At 55.6% G+C, this 21,519-nt stretch overlaps 2 protein-coding genes across 4 annotated transcripts in view; one reads left to right on the top strand and one right to left on the bottom strand.

Annotated features, from left to right (window-relative positions):
- Nucleotides 1-8,409, top strand: part of NMT1 (N-myristoyltransferase 1) — a 33,199-nt gene extending 24,790 nt beyond the window's left edge. For 2 of the 3 annotated variants that reach the window (XM_015572529.1, XM_015572528.1), the window contains 8 exons: nucleotides 3-94; nucleotides 971-1,087; nucleotides 1,829-1,999; nucleotides 3,186-3,294; nucleotides 5,240-5,410; nucleotides 6,024-6,191; nucleotides 7,268-7,405; nucleotides 8,052-8,409. In XM_015572529.1, the coding sequence (XP_015428015.1) occupies nucleotides 3-94; nucleotides 971-1,087; nucleotides 1,829-1,999; nucleotides 3,186-3,294; nucleotides 5,240-5,410; nucleotides 6,024-6,191; nucleotides 7,268-7,405; nucleotides 8,052-8,072 (987 nt within the window). In that variant the 3' untranslated portion in view covers nucleotides 8,073-8,409. The remainder of the gene's footprint in view (nucleotides 1-2; nucleotides 95-970; nucleotides 1,088-1,828; nucleotides 2,000-3,185; nucleotides 3,295-5,239; nucleotides 5,411-6,023; nucleotides 6,192-7,267; nucleotides 7,406-8,051) is intronic. The other variant, XM_006779491.2, reaches the window with a different exon arrangement.
- A 206-nt stretch (nucleotides 8,410-8,615) lies between these two features.
- PLCD3 (phospholipase C delta 3) lies at nucleotides 8,616-21,226 on the bottom strand. The gene is made up of 13 exons (XM_015572527.1): nucleotides 21,078-21,226; nucleotides 19,729-19,957; nucleotides 19,262-19,463; nucleotides 18,965-19,109; nucleotides 18,119-18,271; nucleotides 16,619-16,762; nucleotides 16,122-16,272; nucleotides 15,183-15,299; nucleotides 13,919-14,085; nucleotides 13,635-13,770; nucleotides 13,381-13,530; nucleotides 13,085-13,213; nucleotides 8,616-9,013 (listed from the first exon to the last, which is right to left on the bottom strand). The coding sequence occupies exons 1-12, from the start codon at nucleotides 21,156-21,158 to the stop codon at nucleotides 13,113-13,115; spliced, it is 1,776 nt and encodes a 591-aa protein (XP_015428013.1). The 5' UTR covers nucleotides 21,159-21,226; the 3' UTR covers nucleotides 8,616-9,013; nucleotides 13,085-13,112.
- Nucleotides 21,227-21,519: the final 293 nt, after the last annotated feature.

Here is a 21,519-nt window from a genome sequence, read left to right on the forward strand (position 1 = left end):
AGATGAAAGAATTATACACCCTCCTGAATGAGAATTACGTGGAAGATGATGACAACATGTTCCGATTTGATTATTCCCCGGAGTTTCTCTTATGGTGAGTGTAAGGGCTTTCTATGGTCCTGGGTCAAGGCAGAGAGCAGAACCACATAGCCTCAGATGTTTCGTCCCCACCGAGCCAGCCTGTGAATGGCAAGTTAGTGTGTCATTTCTGAGTTCCTGCGTCTGAAGGAGACTTGCTTGCAGTGGAGCTTAGCATCGAAACCTTATTTACGATAGAATGACTGGGTGAGGGAGATTTTGTGGAATTGTTACCCAGAGGAAAGGATCATCTACTGTATGGGAACTTTATGTTAGAGGGGAAAGAGCAATGAAAGCTACTGAGATTTAAAAAATTAAAAAGGGATCATTTTCTATCCAGTTCCTGAGTGTGCTCGGTTGTATGAGAATGGCCTTGTGTGGCTGAACCATCCATCATCCCGGCCACGTTTAATATCCAGGAAGGTAGAGGAAGGAGGCTGAAGTGGAGAGGCTGGAATGTAGAGGGGATGGAGGAGGGAAAGGGAGACGGGCAAGCAGAAAGAGGGGAGTGATGGGGCCTGAGGGCAGATGCAGACCAGTGCTTCAGGGGCTCCATGAGTGGCTCCCAACCACGAGAGCCACTGGACTCAGCCACGGAGGCCAGTTCTCTGGCTTAAGCTGTCAGAGTGAGTGAATACAAAGAAGTTGGATCGGATATAAAACCTCAGTATGACAGCCTTGGATTGGTGGGTAAGTAGGCCAAGTGGGCTGAGCAGCAAGAAGGGACTATGACTCAATTCCATTTGTGTCCAGGAGAGCTTGGCCATAACGGGAATTTAGGTGCTAACCCCCAGGGAGGTGGTAGCAGAAGGTTAGACCCAAACTCAGCTGTGGACCCCAAACAGCCCGCCCTGCCTGTTGTGAGCAGCACCACAGCCCCTGTCTCTTCTAGGGCTCTCCGGCCGCCTGGTTGGCTCCCCCAATGGCACTGTGGGGTTCGAGTGGTCTCAAGTCGAAAACTGGTTGGGTTCATCAGCGCCATCCCAGCAAACATCCACATCTATGACACGTAAGCAGCAGGGCCATCCCCCAACTCCCGCATCCCTACCATCCTGCTGGGACTGGGAGGGAGAGGAAGGAAAACAGGTACACATCCCTTCCACATAGAAAGGGAAGGTCCCACGAAGGGCGGGAGCTCAGGCCCTGGAATAGAGATTCGTAGTAAGAACTGTCTGTTTGCCTCTCAGTTTTTGCTGATTCTCTTGTCGGGGACCTGGGCTGGAAGAGGCCTCCCTGGGCAGGAGCACAGGTTGATGCACTTGAGCGGCTTCAGCAATGGGCCGGAGCCAGGGGCTCTCACTCAGATAGTCCCGGGGCCTTCGAGCTCTGCTCTTCATTCTCCCTGGATATGCCAGAACCATCTGCCATAGTCTTCTAAGCTTATGGGTTGTGGATTCTTGGTGTCAAAACCCTTGCAATCCTAGAATACCCTTGACTAACTCCGCTAGTTTCCCTGTCTGCTGAAGGTGGGGCTCCCCCAGCCTGCCGCTGCAGACTCATCCGGGAGATGCTGGCAGTGCCTTCAAATAAAGCAGTTTGCTTGAGTCCCACTTAACCTTCGGAAGTGGAGTCTGGGTAGTGGTGAGAGCAGCTCCTTGTCGGGTGCAGCAGGGCAGTGGGAAACCCCAGGTGCCTGGTGGTGGCAGAGCACGTGCCTGTACTGCAGGCCTGGTCCCTGCAGGATGGCTGCACGTGCTTGTAGGGATTGCCTTACCTGTTCAAAGCCTTGTCACGTATTTTCTCCCTTTAGAGAGAAGAAGATGGTGGAGATTAACTTCCTGTGTGTCCACAAGAAGCTGCGTTCCAAGAGGGTGGCTCCTGTCCTGATCCGGGAGATAACCCGGCGGGTTCACCTGGAGGGCATTTTCCAAGCTGTTTACACTGCTGGGGTGGTGTTACCAAAGCCTGTCGGCACCTGCAGGTACAGTCTCCCTGCAGGCCCTGCGGCACTGGCATGTCCGCTGTGGTGGTGGAGCTGTGTCACTGGCGGTCACATCTCTGCCTCAGCCCAGTGCCCGAGAACATCTCGCTTCTCTGGTGTCTGATAAGAGGGGCTGTGGGTACCCACAGGAGCAGGTGGGAAGCATGGAGGAGTGCAGTTAGGAAGGGCAGACTGGAAAGTACATCGTGCCCTTCCCAAAGGAATCAGCCATTCTCCGTGCCTGTTCATTCCTGCCGTTTGGAAATAAGCGGTCACTCTGCTATGGTTTGGTTTTGGTTTTTAAGGAAGCCCAAATCTGGATTTTTATGGTAAATGTCCGAAAATTTTAAATGGTTGGCTCAGTTTTGTTTTGAATATTGTGTGGGCCAAATATTGTCTGATCCCCGTGCGACCCAAGGAGAACCTCTGAGTCAGAAAGTTGTTTGAACAATCAGAGTCTGTGCCTTGAGAACTTCAAAAGTAAAACCACCAGGCAAGTGCAGCAGAGGAGTGGGGAGGAGGCTAAACGTTTGCAGAGAACTGTAAGTCCTTTATGTCGTTCCCATTGACTTGGTTCCAGGAGTGGGGCGTGCTCTTCCCAGACAGCTACTGTAACAGGAGTTGCTTTTGAAATTGAGAAAGAAAAGGGGAGAAAGAATCCAGGAAGAGCCCTGGGAGCTCCACATTCGTTGCAGGGTGGAGGGTGTTGGAGAGCAGGACAGTGCCACTGGCTCAAGAGATGTGTACCTCTTGTGCCACCTGCCGGCCATCTGGGGATCTCCATGCCCTTGCCTTTTTTGTGTGTGTGTGCATTGCTTTGCCTTTTTATTTTGTAAATTTATCTTTATTTTTTTTAATATTTCATTGATTTTTTTACAGAGATCACTGGCTCAAGAGATGTGTATCTCTTGTGCCACCTGCTGGCCATCTGGGGATCTCCATGCCCTTGCCTTTTGTTTGTGTGTGCATTGCTTTGCCGTTTTATTTTGTAAATTTATCTCTTTTTTTAAAAAATATATTTCATTGATTTTTACCAGAATCGAACCTGGGACCTCTCAGTCCGCAGGCCGACGCTCTATCCACTGAGCCAAACCGGTTAGAGCTGTAAATTTATTGTTGAAAAGTCATTTTTCTCTGATGGGACTTGCCAGAATCCTCTGAGGACAGGACATTTGTGTCCCCGCAGGTACTGGCATCGGTCCCTAAACCCGCGGAAGCTGATTGAAGTGAAGTTCTCCCACCTGAGCAGAAACATGACCATGCAGCGAACCATGAAGCTCTACCGACTGCCAGAGGCCAGTGGTGCTCCAGGGCCCTGGGCAGGGGGCAAGAGAGAATCGAGGGGCAAGGCTTTGGGTCGGGGGAGGGGTCAGAAAACAGACTCAGATTCCTGACTTTCCCTTTCCATTGTTTTCTATTGCCTATAGCAAGGGCTTTATTTTAGTTTGACTTCCTTAGTTCGCCGCACCTGGGCTAGCTTCTCTGTTGATGGGCTCAGAGAACATCTCTTTTCTGCGATTTTAGCCTAAATGTGCCTAAATAGAAAGACGAGTCCTCTCCCTGAACTGCACCACCTCCCAGAGCCCAGTGTAACTAAGCCATAGAGTGTCTGCTGCCCCCTCTGCCAAGTCAGGTAGAGGACGGAGGACCGGGCTGTGAGGGAAGCCCAGATTTCTAACTCCAGTGTCCCCATCCTGACTTTGCCATCGAAGGATGGGCAACCCGGAGTGAGCTGGTTTTCTCTTCTGGGCCTCAATTTGCCTAGTTTCCCAGCAAAGCAAGTGTTCCGTGCTCTCCAGGTGCACCTGGCTTCAAGGTCCTAATGGGTCTTCTGATCGCTTCTGTTCCCTCAGGCCTCTTCCAGGCAGCATCACAGTTATTGGGTGTTTGCTTCTGAGAGGACTGCCTGCCTGGACCTGATTAAACCACTCAACTGGATTAATCACCCTGGGATCAAGCTAACCCCCCACTGGATTGGGGTTATTCGTGTCTGATTTTGAGGGACTGTGGCAGCGGTTAGACACTGTCCAAAAGAAGCAGATTCGGGGGGCCGAGTTTCGGTTATTATGACAGAGTTGTTCTGATTTCTAGGTCGTCGGAGAGCATTCGTAAGGTGTGTAGCAACCAAAGAATGCCTCCGGGTCTCCCCGCCTTGGCTGAGGAGCCTCCGCATGACTGCTTTAGGGTCACTGTGGGCGCTGCCTTGTAGAAACAAGTCACACTGTTCCCTAGCAGCATCAGGATTAGCAAGGAATTTTAGCAGCAACAAGTCCTGAAACTGCTATTTTAAAAGCAATGCCTACACTGGGAAGCAGTTACATCAGGCACTGCCTGAGGTATATAAATTATAACTCCACCCTGTTGTCAGGTTTGGCTGACCCCACCTTTACAGATTGAGTCTCGGAATATTCTCTCAGTCCCAGTATAACTTCAGAGCATCACATGGCCTCATTCCACTGAAGCCTATTTTTCTGTGTGAGATTAAATTCCAGGAAATCGGTGCTTTTCTGAACTTAACTTGTGTGAGTGTCCTGTTAGGGGACGACTAGTGCATTGGCATCCAAGTGGACAAGACAAGCACCCAATGCAGATCTGGGCCTACCCCAGCACACCCATCCGGTGGTCAGGTTTCCTTCCATCTTGGCACCGTTCACGTTTTGTGCTGGGTAATTCTTTGTCATGGGGGCTGTCCTGGCTTTAGCAGCATCCCTGGCTTCTCCCCATCAGATGCCAGCAGTACCTCTCCTGCTAGTTTGTAACAACCAGAAATGTCTCCCGGTGGTGTCAGATGTCCAGGGGCAGGGAGCCAGGAAGGCCGACTTGCTCTGTTGAGAACCACTGAACTAGAGGGACAGAAGGCAGGCAGAACAGCCGCCCGGTTCAGGGGTAGATCGTGTGCTGTGTTGGAGTTTGGAACAAGGGAGGGTGTGGCGGGTTGTGTTTCTTAGGAAGACAGCCGGGGGCATATGGGTAAGAGGTTGAAGCCCAGCCTTCCTTAACTAGGAGGGAAGGGGCCAAAAGACCCTGGAGGAGCAAGACTTGTGCCTGAGTGGATATGGACAGTGGGGGAGAGGGCGTTGCCAAGGGTGACCGAGGGTTCTGTGTTGAGGGCCTGGGTGGATAGATCTGAAGTCGGGTAACAAGGGAGACATTGACGTTTCTGGTGCCTATAGGACCTGAGAGGAGTCAGGATGCTCACAGTCAGCACGTCTGATGCTGTTTTGTCTCCCTTCCTTCCAGTCTCCCAAAACAGCTGGACTGCGACCAATGGAAAAAAAGGACATTCCAGTAGTTCACCAGCTTCTCTCCAGGTACCTGAAGCAGTTCCACCTCACGCCAGTCATGAGCCAGGAGGAGGTGGAACACTGGTTCTACCCCCAGGAGAATATCATTGACACTTTTGTGGTGGAGGTGAGTGGGGAGGGCTGTTCCGGGCCTCTGACCATTCACAGAGTGGCATCCTCCTCAAGTGGCTAGGTTTCCCGGCCTCGGTGACCGAAGAACCAATTGACGGGCATGTTGGCACCCTAGACTTCCTGACCATCTATGCTCGCTCCTCCCTAACGACAGGCAGTTGTAGGTTGCATTGGCTAAAGTGATCCCTCTGGCCTTGCTGTGAGCCTTCTCCCTCCCGCCACCCCTAGTCCCCATTGATGACAGACTGAGCCCCTTAGTCAGGTAAGCCTGCGGTCCTTCCTGTCGTGGCTGGAGGTAGTGCTGGTCAGGCACTGGGGACACACTTCGGGGGAATGTGAGCCACAAGAAGTCTCTGGGGAAGCACAGGCCAGGAAAGAGCTGACAGACTCAGCCCACATTCTAGCCTGGATTTTCCTTCTGGCTCTGTCCTCAAGGGCCCGGCCAGGGTACTTCCTCCTCCCTGCATATTGTTTCAGCTTCCACCCAGTTGTTTCTCGGGGCAGAGCTGCCTGTGGGTGACGTGAGAGCAAGAGAAAAGCATGTGCTCCCAGCCTACAGGATTCCCGTGCATGTGTGACACTGCCTCCTTTCGCTGTCTTCCCTTCAGAATGCAAATGGTGAGGTGACAGATTTCCTGAGCTTTTATACGCTTCCCTCCACCATCATGAACCATCCAACCCACAAGAGTCTAAAGGCTGCTTATTCTTTCTACAACGTTCACACCCAGACCCCTCTTCTAGACCTCATGAGTGACGCCCTTGTTCTCGCCAAAACGGTGAGCAGACTGGAGGGAGGGGCAGCTCTGTGGGGCAGTGGCAGTGGAATGGTGGTGAGCACAGCTAGGGATGTAGCTGCCCATGGGCCAGGGGCTTCGAGCCTACCTTGTCCTCTGGCTCTGCGTAGGGAGGAGCCCAGCAGTTGTCAGCCAGCAGCTAGAAACTGGGAGGGAGCAAGGAGCATCCACATGAAGTGAAGGCATTGAACTCCTCCTGATTTATTTCAGTGAGTTTCGTTCTCACGGGAGGCGCTGCCAAGGAGCCTGAATAGCCAGGCCTGCTCGGGGAGGAAAGGGGTCCTCCTCACGGCCTCCCCAGCGTGGGAATGGGGAGATTGGTCTCTGTCGTGGTGAGTCATTGGAGCGCTGACTGTAGAGCTGGGGGAGGGGCCCAGGTGTCTCAAACCCAAGAAGTCGTCTTCAGTCAGTCCTTCATTATGGGTTCTGCCTGCAGGGAGCCCAGCCCACTGTGGGCCAGCTAGACCAGCGGTCACAACCTTTCGGACCTCACAGACGGCTAGTGGTCCGCAGACCACCGGTTGGCGACCACTGAGCTAGACGATGGGCAGTCCAGTCCCTGCCCTGGGAGAGCTTCTGATCAAGGTGGTGAGGTGTAGGAAGTATCTTCATCACAGTCTCAAAGCAGCGCATCGGGTGTGCTGAAGTCACAGGGTGTACGCTGAAGGCCTACGAGTTGAGGTGTCCAGGGAGTGAGGGAGCAGTGCAAGTGGTGACGGGAGCTGGCTTCCCCAAGGAAGGGGTTCCGGGTTGGGTCTCCAGCGAGGACCGTGGCAGTTACTCGAGTATTTCAGGGACGTGCGACAGGAACAGTGAGGACACAGTGTGCTTGGAGGCTCACTGGGGAGAGGCAGGTAGGGTGGCCTCGGTGTCCTGAGAACCGCCACTAGTGAGCGGGCGCTCTCTGGAGTTGGAATTCAACAGGAAGCAGCCAGAGCTTCGAAGGAAGATTGCTCTGTGGCCGCCTGTGGGGTGGCTCTGACAGGATAGAAAAGGGCAGGAAGGTGAGGCAGCTTTTACCCTCCTCACCTGCTCTCTTGCCCCTTGTTGCTGTACAGAAAGGGTTTGACGTGTTCAATGCACTGGATCTCATGGAGAACAAAACCTTCTTGGAGAAGCTAAAGTTCGGCATAGGGGACGGCAACCTGCAGTATTATCTTTACAATTGGAAGTGCCCCAGCATGGGGGCAGAGAAGGTAAGCAAGCTACGGGGCCTGCCCAGGCCAGGGAGTTGGTGGAGCAAAGGCAGGGCCTGGGTCTGGGATCCAGCATCAGTCTGGGCCCTTGTTAACTGGTGTTTGGCCCCTGAAAGGTCCGCTCCCTCTAACGGCCAGACTAGTGTGAGGGTGGCAGAGGGGAGGGCTCCAGCTTCTCTTCCCGCCAGGCGAGTCACTTCCGCTGCTGGGGCAGGCATTTGGGACTTGCTCAGGGAACCCTGCCAGTGAATTGCCCACTGTTCGCCAGGAAGGTTCGAGTCGAGGGTCGAGGGCTTTTTCCTCTGCTGGCTGCTGCCCTCATCCCAGCCCTTCTTCCACCCACCTCAGCCCTTCTTCCTCCACCAGCTCCAAAGGGCAGCCCAGGACCATGGTGTGGTCAGCAGTTAACAAAGTAACTGCTGGACGGAGAGGCCGGCTGACCAGTGCTCGAGACGCTGGCAGCTGCTCTCCTCTAAGGACATGATAAATGTAAAGGTTGAGCGTGAGCCTCGGCTCGCTGTGCGTCGGCTCCCACAGCCCAGCGGCACTGTGGGCTCAGCCATTTGGCACTTCAGGTCCGCGGGGAAGTGGGAGAGGCTTCCAACAACTGTCGACTCAACTCTGCCTCTCCATGGGGGCAGAGAAGGTTGGGCTGGTGTTACAGTAACCAGTTGCCAGTGAGATTCTGGATAAAGCCACTGAGAATTCAAACCAGGAAATGGAATCCCACCACTTGTTGGTCCAATTTTCACAAACGTGAGAATCCCTGGCAAAGGGAACAGAAGTGAACCGGCTTAACCAAACCACCACTGAACTTGACAATTGTTTTGCGATGGCGTAGGCTGCGTGATGTCACCTCTGGCCGTGTCTCTGGTCTCCCTGTTTTCCAGTTAATCACATCCTTATGCAGCCATGATCAAGGGAATGTAACTGCTGAAAACTAGCTCGTGATTGGCATATTATGGAGTTAACGGGTGAATAATAAAAGTATATATTATATATAAAAAAAAAACTACAGAATTGTTTTTATAAAATATTTGCTTTCTTATTCACCCTGCATGAATTCTTATTCAATAAAAATATCTTCAACCATGATTGAAAACTGTTGATAGAATTGTTCTTTCATTTTGATTGTTTTTAATTTTTGTTTAGATTTTAAATATTATAAAGTTAATGTGTGCTCACACTAAAAGACTTTTAAAATTGTATATTATATATATATAAATATTTTAAATATCTTTCATGTTCCAAATGTACAAGGATGTTCAGTCTCTAATGAAAAGCTGAATTCAGATCATTCCTGAAAATTAGAATCAAGGACAGGGCCAGACGTACACATTGCTACAGTGAATTGTTCTCTTCTGAAAGCAGGTATCGGCTTTTCTTGGGGGAGCAGGAGGAAGAGGATGTGGGCAGTTCTGTCCAGTTCCCCTCCTGAATTGGCTGGAATGATTGGCTTTGAGAAGGAGGAAGGTGGAGGGACTGTGCCAAGCTGTGGGGAGGGCCTGATCTCGGACTGCAGGTGGAGTCCTAGGTGGAGCCAGTCCTACTCAGAGGCTTTCCCGCCGGCCGGGCCTTTTCTGCATTCAGAAACGGGGCGGTGATGATCTGTGGAAGCAGATTTCATTAAATGAGTCCCTTCTCCCATCTGCTTGGCCTGCTCCCTGTTGGAAGTCATCCTGCCAACTCTTTACCAGCTGTTGCCAATCTTATAGGCGTGAGTCCCTCATGAGATTGTTTTTCCATTTCCCGGGGTGACTGGCAGTTTGAAGGGGACCTTTGACCTCCTTGTAGCATTTGGGACTTTGTGGAGACCATGTCAGTACAAGGCCTGGTTAGCTCATCTTAGAGCAAAGAGCCAGCCCCCTCACGCCCCCAGGGTGGCTGGGCAAGGATGGTGTGGGTTCCCAGGCCCCTGGCCTGTGCCTTCCAACGCACTGGCCATCTCTTGTGCTCCTTTCCAAGACAGCCTGCGAGGAATGGCAAGGAGCGGTGGTTAGACGCCAATCTGAACTGAACAGACATGATTTCATGTTGCCATTGTCTGCGTGTGGTTTTCACTGATGATATTCGGTGGATTTTTGTGGTGGTGGTGGTGGTGATGGTTATGATGCTGCCCGTTTCCCCACAGTAGTGGGACCTCCGGTCACGTGGCTGGCTGTGTAGGCGTTCCTGTTCCTCACGTGTGCTCAGCCAACTGGCTTAGGGAGGATTTGGCTGGAATTGTCAGCAACCCACATCCAGGTTTGTATGTGACTTTTGCTCTAGGAGAAAGGAAGTGGGTGGATAACGTGGTGTGACGGCTTCCTGGCTGCTTTCACCTCTCAGCTACTTGTAGGGGGAAGGAAGTCTTAGCCAGGAGGCCAGACTCAGTCTGGTCTTACCAGCTGCAGCCATGCCCTGCAGGCTAGCAGAGCTGTTGGAGGCTGTGTTTGGGTGAGGTTGGCCAGAGGTTCATTGCTGTCCCGGAAGCTGAAAGAAATCGTGTGCTTGGGATCGGGGCTGTGCCACCTGCTGGAATGTTGCCTGCTCTCGGTAGACTGGATCGGGTTTGCATCAGGCCTCTAGGGGCCTCCCTTCTCCTGTTGTCACTGCTCTGCAACCTGCAGGCACCAGGGACCATGGCTGGCCTTTGACTCCAAGATACCCAGACCAAAGAAGCTGCTGTTCTTAGCAAGGTGTTCCCTGCATTCCACAGACAAGGGGTCAGAGAGGTGGAGGCTTGCCTTACAGCTTCTGAGACATCAGACACAAGGCCCTGAGCCCCAGAGCAGCTCGCCCAGTGCCGGCTCCTAAGGATATCAAAGAACACAGTGCCCAGCTCTTTCTTACCTGGGCAGACCTGAAACTTGGAGACGCTCCCTCTCTGGGCCACGTCCCAGCCTGACTGCCTCTGGAATGAGGGGTGCACAATAGCCCCTGGAGTTTGCTTGGGTTGACCCAGGTCATGGAAGGGAAACTGTGAGGCCTGTGGCTGCTCTGGAAGAAACAGATCTCCTGGAAAGGCCCGTGTCTCCCTCCAAAACCACGTGGCCCTCCTTGGACTCCAGTCGCTCATGGCGGGGACCCGCCCGCCCTCAGCACCACCACCAGGGCTTCGGGAGGAGGCTCAGTGGCTGCTGCTGGCTTCCTTTTTGTCCAAACGGTCCCTGGGTTCTTCACTCCACCCCTTCCAGGACTTCAGGTCAGAGAGAACCACTGTTTGGGATTCAAGGCCTCCTCACAAGGAGCTTTGCAGGATGGTGGAGCCATGGCTGGACAGAACCAAACAAGGGAAGGACCTGGGACCCGCCTCCGGCAGCTGCTATTGGAGAGCCTCCGGGCATGGCCCTCGCACTCTGCCGCCTCCACTCCTTGCTGACACCGGGCTTTTGGACACTCGTGTTTCTCTATGTTTATCTCCTGCCTTTGGATCGAATCTGCATTTGATCCCTGACTCCCTGGCAAGTCCCTGTGGCCGCCCTGTCTGTAGGGAGAGAGCTGGATAGAAAAAGAAGCCTCGATTCTGGATTGAGGTCTGTCAGGGCTGGTTACCCGCACATGCCTGCATGCGAAGACGCTAATGTCTGGTGTGAAGGCCGGCCCACACCAAGCCACTGCAGCACCTAGGTTTATGGAAAATGTCGGGCCTTTTCTGCACCTCCCTTCTGACTGCCAGCCCCCCCCTACTTGCTGGCTCACTGAGGCCCGAGGGTGGGTGTCCCAGTGTCTGTAATTCTTTGCTCCAAGATGACCAGCATTTCACCAACCCAAGAGGTGTGCCGAAGGCCTGGAGAGCTTCAGGGAGCTGCAGTCTAGGAGCGGGTGAAGGGCGGTCAGTGCCAACCTGCCCCAGTCAGAGGCAGCCCAAGGCTTCAGTTTTGCCGTGCAAAGTGAAAGCAGGCCTGCAAACACTGTCCCTGGGGGGCTCTGTAGGACAGTTTCATTCAATTAAATAAAAATAGTGACTGACTGCAGGTGCTGCATCTTGGAACAAGGAAGGGGAGGCTTTACCTTTTCGTCTTGGCTTTTCTCTGGGCTGTGGGAAAGGCCCCGTTCCCAGGGCGGGGGAAGAAATACCAAATGCATTGTTCCGCTTGATACATCTCACTGGTTTCTAATAAAGGAAGCAGCTGAATAAAACCTTCCATCCTCCTGGTTTTGCTGTGGACAGCAAGTAGCCGTGGAGCCGATGGCAGCCCCGGCTTGGCTAGGGTGCCCTGCAGGAAAGGCTGTCATGGTCACAGCACTGGGCAACTTGTGAAGACTCATGGCAAGGCTGCCCCCTTTCAGGGCAAACTTGGCTCCTTTCCCCAATCCTCAGGCGCCAGCGAGGAGCCAGTACTGACCCCGCTTCACTCTGTGTAAGAGGAGCGGCTGGGCTCTGTGCCAGCCAGTGCCGGGCACCTTGGCCGAGGAGCCAGTGCCGGGCTCCCACAGCTGGGAGCAGGTGGGCCCCTGCGGTCTGGGTCAGCAGCGGCTCCTCTGACGCGGCCCATGCCACATCTTCCCTTCTGGCTCAGGGGTCTGTTGAGCCACCAGGGGTGCTTTTATCACTGCAGGTCACCAGGCCCCACTGCCCACCTACTGAGCCAGCTTCTGCGGGGCCTTCCATCCTGTTCTCTTCCTGTGGAGCTTGTCACCCACTCCCCGGCCCCTGCTCCTTTCTGGCCCCCATGGCTGGTGCCTTGGCCCTTTCCAGGGAACCTGGACCCTGAGCTGCCTCCAGGGACTGCTCTCGAGCTCTGCCCCTGCTCAGTGCTAGTGCTGGTGCCTGAGTCCACATTTAACCCTCGAAGGCCACCTTTCTGACAGGTCTGCTCTGGACTCTCATCTGTTGTCTGCACTCTCCCGGCATCGCTAGAGTAGCCCGGAGCAGCCACTGCCTCCAGCCTTCATCTCAAAGTCTGGTTGGCTGGTGGAAGGTGAGCCCCAAGTCTGGGATTTGTCTACTGAGTAGACAGAGGCCTTGAACCCCGCTAAGCCTGGAAAGTGGGGGGTCTGCCTGGGGCCCCTCCCTGCACTCTGCTGTCTGCCCACCCACCTCCACCAGCAGGCCCACCCACCAGGCCCCTCGGAGGGTTGGTGGGGCAGCGTGTGATTGTCCTCACAGTCCGCCTGCAGCACCCCCTGGCAGTCAGATCCAAGCCCTGCTGGCAAGAGGCCCAAGGGACTCTGCCCCATCCTCCTCAGGGCCCTGCGGCCTCATGTGCTTGCCGTGGCAGTGATAAAGGAAGCTTGCTGCTTTATTTTTTAAAACAGTCTTGTTCTACTGCCCTCTCAGGGCTCTTCTATGAAATGAGCTAAAAACCTACTTCTCGGTCCCCAGGGCTCCCAACCTCAGCTCTCCCTCTTGCTTTAACAAGGGAAGGGAGCTCAGGTTCAAAAGCCGAGAGAAGAGCCCAGGAAACCTGAGGAGGGAGTCTTAGGGGGTGGCCAGTACCTGGGTGGGGTGAGGCCATGGCTGGACTCCTCTCAGGGGCAGAGGGGCTGAAGGTTCGTATGTCCTGCTCCCCAGGTCTCCTGGCAGTAGCAGGCCTGGCTCTTGATAAATCACAATGAAAGGTGGCCCAGCTCCTTGAGTCCTCGGCCATCTCAGGTGCAGGGAAGAGATAACCCCCCTGTTCTTTGGGAGGCACTGAGGCAGCCCAGCGCCAGGCTGGCCGGGTACACCACTGCCCTCCACTGAGGAGGCCTCACCGCCGCTCACAGCTGTGTCCACAGGGGGTCAGTCGGGCCCTCGGGAGTGCTGGACTCGGATATGGACGAAGATGGTGGCTGGTGACAGGGAGGCCCCGTCCTTGGAAAGCAGGTGGATGTGGCGGTACCCTGTGGGGAGGACAGCCAGGCATCGGATTTGCTGCCCATCACCTTGCCCACATCCCCTCTCTGGGGGCTGGGCCCCGCTTGGGCCTCACTCAGGAAAGGCGCTCACAGTCACAGCGCAGGTGAGCAGCGTCTGTGGGCCGGACCTCTCCCTTCCCATCCCCACCTACCTTGCTTCAGGCTGTTGAGAGGCAGTGTAAACTGGCCCACAAAGTCATTGGGGGACGTGGTGTCATAATCTTCTACCACAAACCGGACCAGCACCAGCTCTGGAGCCCGCAGCTGGAACTGCAGGGTCTGCCCCCAGTGGGGGTTGAAGCCTAGGGCACAAACAGGCTTGGTGGTCGGAGCCAGCTGGCCTCTGCCCTGCACCCCCCTGCACTCTGCGGTCTGCCCGCCCACCTCCACCGGCAGGCCCACCCACCATTGTTAAGCACGTAGTTGGTCTCCTTTCGAGCACAGTCCATGGGCACCCCGTAGATCTCAACACGCACCAGGGGGTCCACAATGGAGCTCGGCTTCTCAGCGTTCAGCTTGGGCAGCTGCTGTGCAGTCAGCACCTGCGGGGGATGAAGAGCTTCAGCCTGGCCCTGCCCGCCCTGCCCACCACGCAGTCCCCAGGCCTCCGCCATCTTCCTCCACTGCGGGCTGGTGCCCTTGGACTAGCCGGCTCTGAGCCCAGGGTAGGGCCTGGCCCAGGCTGCTAACCTGGATGGTGAGAGTAGTTCTGGGGGGTCCAGGGCTCTCGGGGTCAAAGTTTGTGTCAGGCTGCCGCAGGCAGGCAGGTTTCAGGATGTAGCCGCACTGCCCGTTGACGAGGAAGCGCCCCGCATTGAGGTCCATCTCGTAGCCTGGCGTCTGGAAGTTCAGGGCCACTGTGGACACAGCGGGGTCAGGAGGGCTCTTGGTGGCCCTCTCCTCACGCTGCTCCAGGGGCCTCACTGCCCTCTCCCCCACACAACCCTGTAGGTGCAGAACCAGCTCCTCCAAAAGGCCCAGATCCGGGCAATGCTGCTCGTACCCACCATGAGGTGGTGGGGAGGGAGTGGGTGTGTCATGGCAGCCAGGCGATCTTAGACTCTATTGTCACCTCGTACCTTTTTTCTTTTTTATTGATTACAGAGAGGAAGGGAGAGGGTAAGAGGGAAACATCAATGATGAGAGAGAATAATTGATAGGCTCCCTCCTGCACACCCCACACCAGGACTCGAGCCCGAAACCCGGCATGTGCCCTGACCGGGAATCAAACCGTGAGTGACCTCCTGGTTCACAGGTCGACGCTCAACCACTGAGCCCCTCCAGCCAGGCAACCTGGTATCTCTGGAGGCTGGAATGTGGGCCTGAGGGGGACATATTAGAGAAGCCTCCACCGGCAGGGCCAGGCCTGGCCAGAGCTGAGGCCTGAGGTTTCTACACCTACCCCCTCGGGGACCACACGCCCCTTCCTTGGGCTGAGCACGGGATTGCCAGGGGTATGTGTGCATGTATGTGTCAAGGGGGCGCCTGGGGGTGGAGATTTCTAACTTCTACCTTCATAAAAAATGTGAGACTTTTACATATTCAGGAACAAATGAGCCCGGCCAGTGTGGCTCAGTGGTTGAGTGTTGACCCAGGAGCCAAGAGGTCAGAGTTTGATTCCCAGTCAGGGGACATGCCTGGGTTGCTGGCTCTATCCCCAGTGTGGGGTGTGCAGGAAGCAGCTGATCAATGATTCTCTCTTATCATTGATGTTTCTCTCTCTCTCTCCCTCTTCCTTTCTCTCTGAAATCAATAGAAACACAAAAAAAAGAACAAGCCTTATTTGTGTTTCCTCACATACCCTGCTCACAAGTTTTTAATAAATGTTGTTATCAACAAAACACTGTTTTCCACCTGGTAAGCTGTGTGGCCCCATCACTGCTGGGCCTGCTGTGACGTCCCAGAGGCCACCCCACAAAGCACCCGGCCCCCTCCCAGCTCTGCAGCCACTCACCCAGCTGACAGCCTGAGTTCCACATCTCCTGGGGGCTGTAGTTGGCCGAGTTCATCCGAAGCCCCGATGGGTAGACACGGGTCAGTTGCCGGGTATTGTGCCTGACAAAGCTGTTCCCTGGTGGGAGTTCGGTGGTATTGTGACAAGCTCCTGGGGTACCCTCACCTGGTGTCAGGGGCTGTAACCCCAACTCCAGGGACAGGCTGGGACCAGAGGCTGAATTTCCATTCCCACCTCCCCTGCCCCAGCTCCTCTTCTCTGACACGGTGTGGGAGCCTCATGAGGAGGCTGCTGAAGTCCAGGGAGGGGCAGGGACCGCTCCCACAGCCCTCACTGCATCCCAGCCCCAAATCCCCACATTCCTGACTCAGCACATGGAACACCTGGCCCCAGGCTGACATCCTGTGTGTCATCGCTCGTCCCACACACCCTCCAGCCACACTGGCTTCCTGGAACCCTTCCTGTGTGTCATTCCTCCAGGCCTTGGTGCAACCTGCTCCTCCTGTCTGGACACCCCTTCCCCCTCGTCGCCCGGTGGCTTCCTCCTCACCCGTCCATCGGGTGTCTTCTCAGGCCTCACCTGCTCAGCATTCTTGCCCTGATCTCCCCGCCGTGTGCTGGGCTCCTCCGGCCCCTCCCTGTCCTGGCCCAGCTGATCACCCTGCACCACAGTTACCCAGCTCCGTCTGGCCCATCGCTGGGCTGTGCACCCTCTTCCCTGGGCCCTCTCCCTGCATGCCGGGCCTGGTACTGGGCACTCCTTCTCTGAGCCCCTCTCTGGGGTCTTCCTGACCTCTTCACCGCCCCCAAAGCCTCTCAATCTCCTTTCTAGACCAACCTCAGGATGCTCCCCCAGGATACTACAGCCCCTCCCCAAACCCCCCCCCCCCCCCCCCCACTGGCCGCCTGCCCCCAGACGCCAGCTATCCTGGCTCCTACCTGCCTCTCGAATGAGTTTCTTGGCCTTGCGCTCGCTGAGGGAGCTGACCTGGTAGGGCTGGGGTGGGACGGGGGCAGGGCGCAGGGTCCGAAGGCGCGTGGCACAGCAGTACACGGCCAGGGCCGACAGCTCCGGGGAGATCTGCTTGGCCTAGGACAGTGGTCGGCAAACTCATTAGTCAACAGAGCCAAATAGCAACAGTACAACGATTGAAATTTCTTTTGAGAGACACATTTCTTAAACTATATAGGTAGGTACATTGTTATTAACTTAATTAGGGTACTCCTAAGCTGGCCTTTGCTAAAAACATCCTCAATCTGATTGAAGTACGTTCGCTGAGGTTGATCCCTCCCAACTCTCCCATCCACATTCTTCTTGTACACTTGTTTCAGATAGACGAGTGTGGATGGGAGGTGAGCCTCCGAGGTTCCTCTAGCTCCAGCCCCCAGCTCCTCCCCTCCTTCCCTTCGCCACCTGCCCAGCCCACCCCACTCACCTGCCGCTTCTGCTCTGCAGCCTCCACCCTCTCTTCTTCCTCCTCCTCTTCCTCCTCCTCCTCCCGGTCCGACAAGATTCGACCATCCTCGTTCCGAGCAGCTGGCAGCTTCTTGCCCTTCACCAGGACCCGGCCCTTCAGCTGCTGTAGAGACCAATATGGAAGGGTTAGTCCTCTCACCCCTGTGTCAGCGGGTTGGTCAGTCATTCAACCACCGTGTGAGAGGCTGCGGGGGTGAGGAGCAGGAAAAGACACACAAAGATGAGTGGTTTCTAACAGAAAAACAAACAAACTGGAAACAACCCAAGAGGTCGTCAACAGGGGATTGGCTAATGAGGTCCCTCCAAACATCAGAATCCTACGCAGCAGCCGTTAAAATGATGGAGGCAGCTCCGGATGGAAAGGGAAACCGCTCCCCAATAAAGATCTCACCTGACAGAAGTAGTGTAGAACACGGAATCAATGGCCCTGTGGTGTAACATTTGAAAGAGAAGAGAGCCATGGGGAGGGGTATATATGCAGGGGGAAATTCTGGAAGGACACACAAGAAATTGCTGAAGATGGTTACTTTGTGTGAAATAGGACAGGGATGAGCCCAAGTGGGAAAAAAAACCATTTTCGATTGTATACACTGGTGTACTGTTCAGTTTTTGTTTACCATATGTATGTTATTTTCATGCTAATAAAAGATCAAATCACACACACACACCAGGGTGAGTCAACATTTTCTGCATATTTGGGATAGGGAGTGGGAGGGGAGTTTTCTCAAGGAGCCAGAACAGAGTGCATATCCTGAGGGGGGCAGATAAAATGCTCTGGGGTTTGGAGTGAAAGGAGGCAGGACCACCTCTGGCCAGAATCTGGGGGAGTTTCTAAGGCCACAGGAGGAGGCAGTTTAGGCTGCACCAGAATTATAAGCAGGTGGCGCTGGGCAAGCCAGGTGGCTGGGGAGGGAGCCCCAGGTGGAGACGATGTCAACCAAGACCTTTGAGGTGGGACTGGCTGAGCTTGCAGGGATTCTGTGGGCCGTGAGGCAGAGCAGGGAGGTCAGGGCCAGGTCACGAAGGCTAAATGCCAGGAGAGAGGGTGGGGTGGGTCTAGTCCAGCGGTTCTCAACCTTCTGGCCCTTTAAATACAGTTCCTCATGTTGTGACCCAACCATAAAATTATTTTTGTTGCTACTTCATAATTGTAATGTTGCTACTGTTATGAATCGTCATGTAAATATCTGATATGCAGGATGGTCTTAGGCGACCCCTGTGAAAGGGTCATTCGACCGCCAAAGGGGTCGCGACCCACAGGTTGAGAACCGCTGGTCAAAGATGGACAGCAGGAGACTGATCAGACCAGTGGGTGGCGGATGTCAGACGAAGGCAGGAGCAGGGGAAGGTTAAGGCCGACAGCGGTGAGGGGTCTTGAACAGGGAAGTGATGAGCAGGGGTGGAGGCCGGAGCCCAGATAGACCCTTCCCCACCGACACTGAGGCTCTGGGAGCATCACCTCTGGGGACGGCAGCTCCTCGGGGTTCTGGGAGTCCAGCTCCTGTGTCACCAGCATGTCCCCCAGGATGGTGCGGAGGTGGCAGGCCAGGACGGCCTGCTGCTCCAACCCACAGTGGTTCTCGAGGGAGAGGATGACAGGGTATGGGGACAGCTGTAGGGGGAGAGGCAACAGCGCAGAGTCACTCACCCCTTCTTTTCTCCTCCCATCCCAACCAGAACCCCTACTCCATGCAGCCCCAGCTCCCTCAGGGCAGGCTGGCCAAACCAGGGCCTGGAGAACCCACTGTGGGAGGGAGGAGACTGAGTCAGGGGGATGTGGGACACACCTGGGTGGGGCCAGCCTGTACACGGAGGGACAGAGGTCAGACATGGGGCCTCGGGAAGGGGTGGACTGTCGGGGAGGCCGAGGGCAGCTGCAGGAATGGTTTTCTTTTATAAATGCTCTTCATATGTTAGTGACATTGACCATGTCATTAGTATGCAAACTATCCCTCCCCCTTCGTCATTTGTTGGTGGTAAGATTTGTGTAGCTTAGCTGAAATTGCCGTTTTATGTAGACACCATAGTAGGCTAAGCTTCTCTCTCTCTATCTCTCTCTCTCTTTTTAGCTTCTCTTTATGGCTTACTCTTTGGCGACAATTATTAAAATGCCCTTCCCTCCCGCAAGGTTTTCTCCTGGAAATTCTGAGATTTTAATACATTTACTAAATATGAGGGTGGGAGAAGGAAGCCCCTCACTCAGCTTTATTCTACCCCACTGGCCGCTGTCCCAGCCGCACCTGGGCAGGGAGTGGTTCTCTGGGCAGGGGTTTCTTTCGGGAGGACTGAGGGGGGCTGGGCTCACCGTGAAGGCGTGGTCACGCACGGCCTGGACCACATCTCGGAAAAGGATCTTGGAGGTGAGCGTGTGGCCGTGGTAGATGACGGGCTCCCCTCCCGGCCCCTCCCAGCAGTCCAGCTCCACACAGCGGCATCCCTGGGCGAAGGCTCTGTGAACAGACAGGCAGGGTGCCATGTGGGTGGCACAGATCAGCGAAACCGACAGGTGGGCCCCCGGAAGCCCACAGTGGGAGCTGAGCCCCATTTCCCAGCCAAACGGGGCTTCTAGAAGGGTTCACTGCCACCCTCCCTCCACGGGTACCTAACGTAGGCCTCAGTGCTGCTGAGCCCCCCAATCTGGGAGTCGGTCAGGTAGGTATTGTGGGAGGAGGAGATAAAGTAGTGGGCGAGGGGCTGGTCCATGTCCTGGAACATGCACGTGTGGGCCGGGTTCAGGGCGTCCCCCTCTGGTGACAACAGGTACATCATGAAGCCATCCAAGGTCATCAGCTCGTGCTGCTTGGCTGCAGGGAGGGGCAGAAGGCAGCATCAGGACACACAGGGGACCCCCCTGTCCGGCCCCAAATGCTCCAAAGCTCACTCCACTTAGTACTGACGAGCACCTGTCTACCGACTGGACTCGACAAAGTTACGCCAAACCCTACGGGGCAGCTGAGTCCGGATGGCACCACAGCCAGGAACAGCAGAGCCCCCTTATCTGGGAACCCAGGTCTATCCGACACCACAGCCTGGGCTGTGTCGGCCCCAGCCCCTCGGTCAGACCCCCACCTGTCTCATTGAGCTCGTAGGTCTGGATGAGCTGCTGGGCGTGGGCCAGCGTGGCGCCGTCCTCGCCCTGGTCCTCCAGGAACTCCAGCAGCTCAGGGGCGCTCAGCACGCGGTCCTCGCCCGAGTACCGATGGAAGATCTCCTCCAGCTCCGGGCGCTTCAGCAGTCGCCGCAGAAACTCCTCAATCTCGGTCCCCTCCAGCCGCTCGTTGTCGGAGTGGTCACACTCCTAGGAAGCAGAGGGAGGGACTCAGGAGAGGGCACACCTGGGGAAGCTGGCCGCACTGACACACCCAGCATCTGCCATGGTCGGGAAAGCAGATGTCTCCCATTCACAGGGAGAGAAACAGCTCGTGAGGCTCCAGCCTCGCTCAAGGGCACAGCTGGTGGCCTGCGGGGCTGAGATGCTTGGGGAAGATCTCTCGGGTTCCGGGCCTGTCGCTCTGGATGACCTGCCCTAGGAATCAAGATGTGGGAGGAGCCCTGGCTGGTGTGGCTCAGAGGTGGAGGTTCCACCTATGAACCAGGAGGTCTAAGTTCAGGCACATGCCCCGGTTTCGGACTCAATCCCTACTAAGGGGCGTGCAGGAGGCGGGCGATCAATGAATCTCATCATTGATGTTTCTATTTCTCTCCCTCTCCCTTCCTCTTGGAAATCAATAAAAATATATATTAAAAAAGATAAAAGATGTGGGAGGAAAACCAGTGTCCCTGGGGCAGGACTGGGCTCCTGTGCTACGCTCCCCTCCTAGTCATTACCATCCTCAGATTCCCACGTTCACGCCCAGGGTCGGTGCGCAGCACAGAACTGAGGATCCACATGGAGCTGTCGGGAGGGGCACAGGTGCCGTGTACTGTCGTTCAGTGTCACCAGCTAGACACTCAGCAGCATCCACAGAGGGGGCTGCCATGTGCCCTGACTGGGCCCCGGATGCAGAGCCCACCCCTGTGTGCCCCCGGCTGTGCTCCCACAGGCGTGGAGGTGCCACACACGCCACAGTGGAGGAGGGTGTCACGTGGGCCGTGAGCCGACTCCTCCCTTTGCTCCTGATTGCAAACCACACAGGTCACCTGGGCAAAGGGTTTTAAAGAAACGAAAACTACAGCTTCGCTGCTCCCTTGGGAGTGGTGGGCGGCCCAAGGTCCTCCCTACCCCTGGGGTCTGCCTGATGGGGAGAAGTTCTGGGCCCATAGCCTCGGGGGAGGGGATGAAGGGAAGTAGACCCAGGTGTGGCCTTTCTGCTGCAAGAGGCCCCTGTGGCCACCACAGCTGGATGGAAAGGAAAACAGCCGACTCCAATGGTCGGGGAGGACAGAGAGCAGAGGTCAGAGAGGTGGCGGGGGCCCACCTTGAAGAGGCGGTAGGCGTACATGTCATTCATGTCCACGTTGACCATTCTGAGCAGGCTCTTGATCTCCTTGAAGCTCATCTTACTGTCCTGGTTGGAGTCCGCCCGGTGCAGATAGGAGTGGATCCAGGTGTGGGTGCTCAGGAAATACCAGCAACAGGCTGGGCACCACCCCCCGCTGGCAGGTGACTGACAGGTTTGTCACCATCGCCTGGCTTGGGGGCTCCCCAGTGTCCCCAGTGGCCTGTGGGCTCCTCGAGCACAGCATTGGGCTGTGCTCCAGGGGACTGGGCTCCCCAGAGCCAGGAGGCCATGTCCCCACCCTGTTTTTCGGACAAGGGGCTCGGGGCTCAGGTTCAGACTGGGGACCCCGGAAGGACAGGGCCACCTGCCCCAGCCTGGGGTTCTCCAGGGCCCGCCTCCCTCCACCCCCCCCCCACAC

This window comes from Myotis davidii, unplaced genomic scaffold (genome assembly GCF_000327345.1).
Source record: "Myotis davidii unplaced genomic scaffold, ASM32734v1 scaffold109, whole genome shotgun sequence".
Taxonomy (NCBI): Eukaryota; Metazoa; Chordata; class Mammalia; order Chiroptera; family Vespertilionidae; genus Myotis; species Myotis davidii.

Bases quoted from the DNA above. Each gene is read 5' to 3' on its own strand.
- PLCD3 (XM_015572527.1), bottom strand. From the start codon at position 21,158: ATGAGCTTCAAGGAGATCAAGAGCCTGCTCAGAATGGTCAACGTGGAC. The intron at 19,464-19,728 runs GTGGGGGTCTGA...CCCTCCCTGCAG, and splicing joins CTACGAGCTCAATGAGACAG to CCAAGCAGCACGAGCTGATG. The intron at 16,273-16,618 runs GTGAGTGGGGTG...CCACTGTCCTAG, and splicing joins CTGCAGAGCAGAAGCGGCAG to GCCAAGCAGATCTCCCCGGA.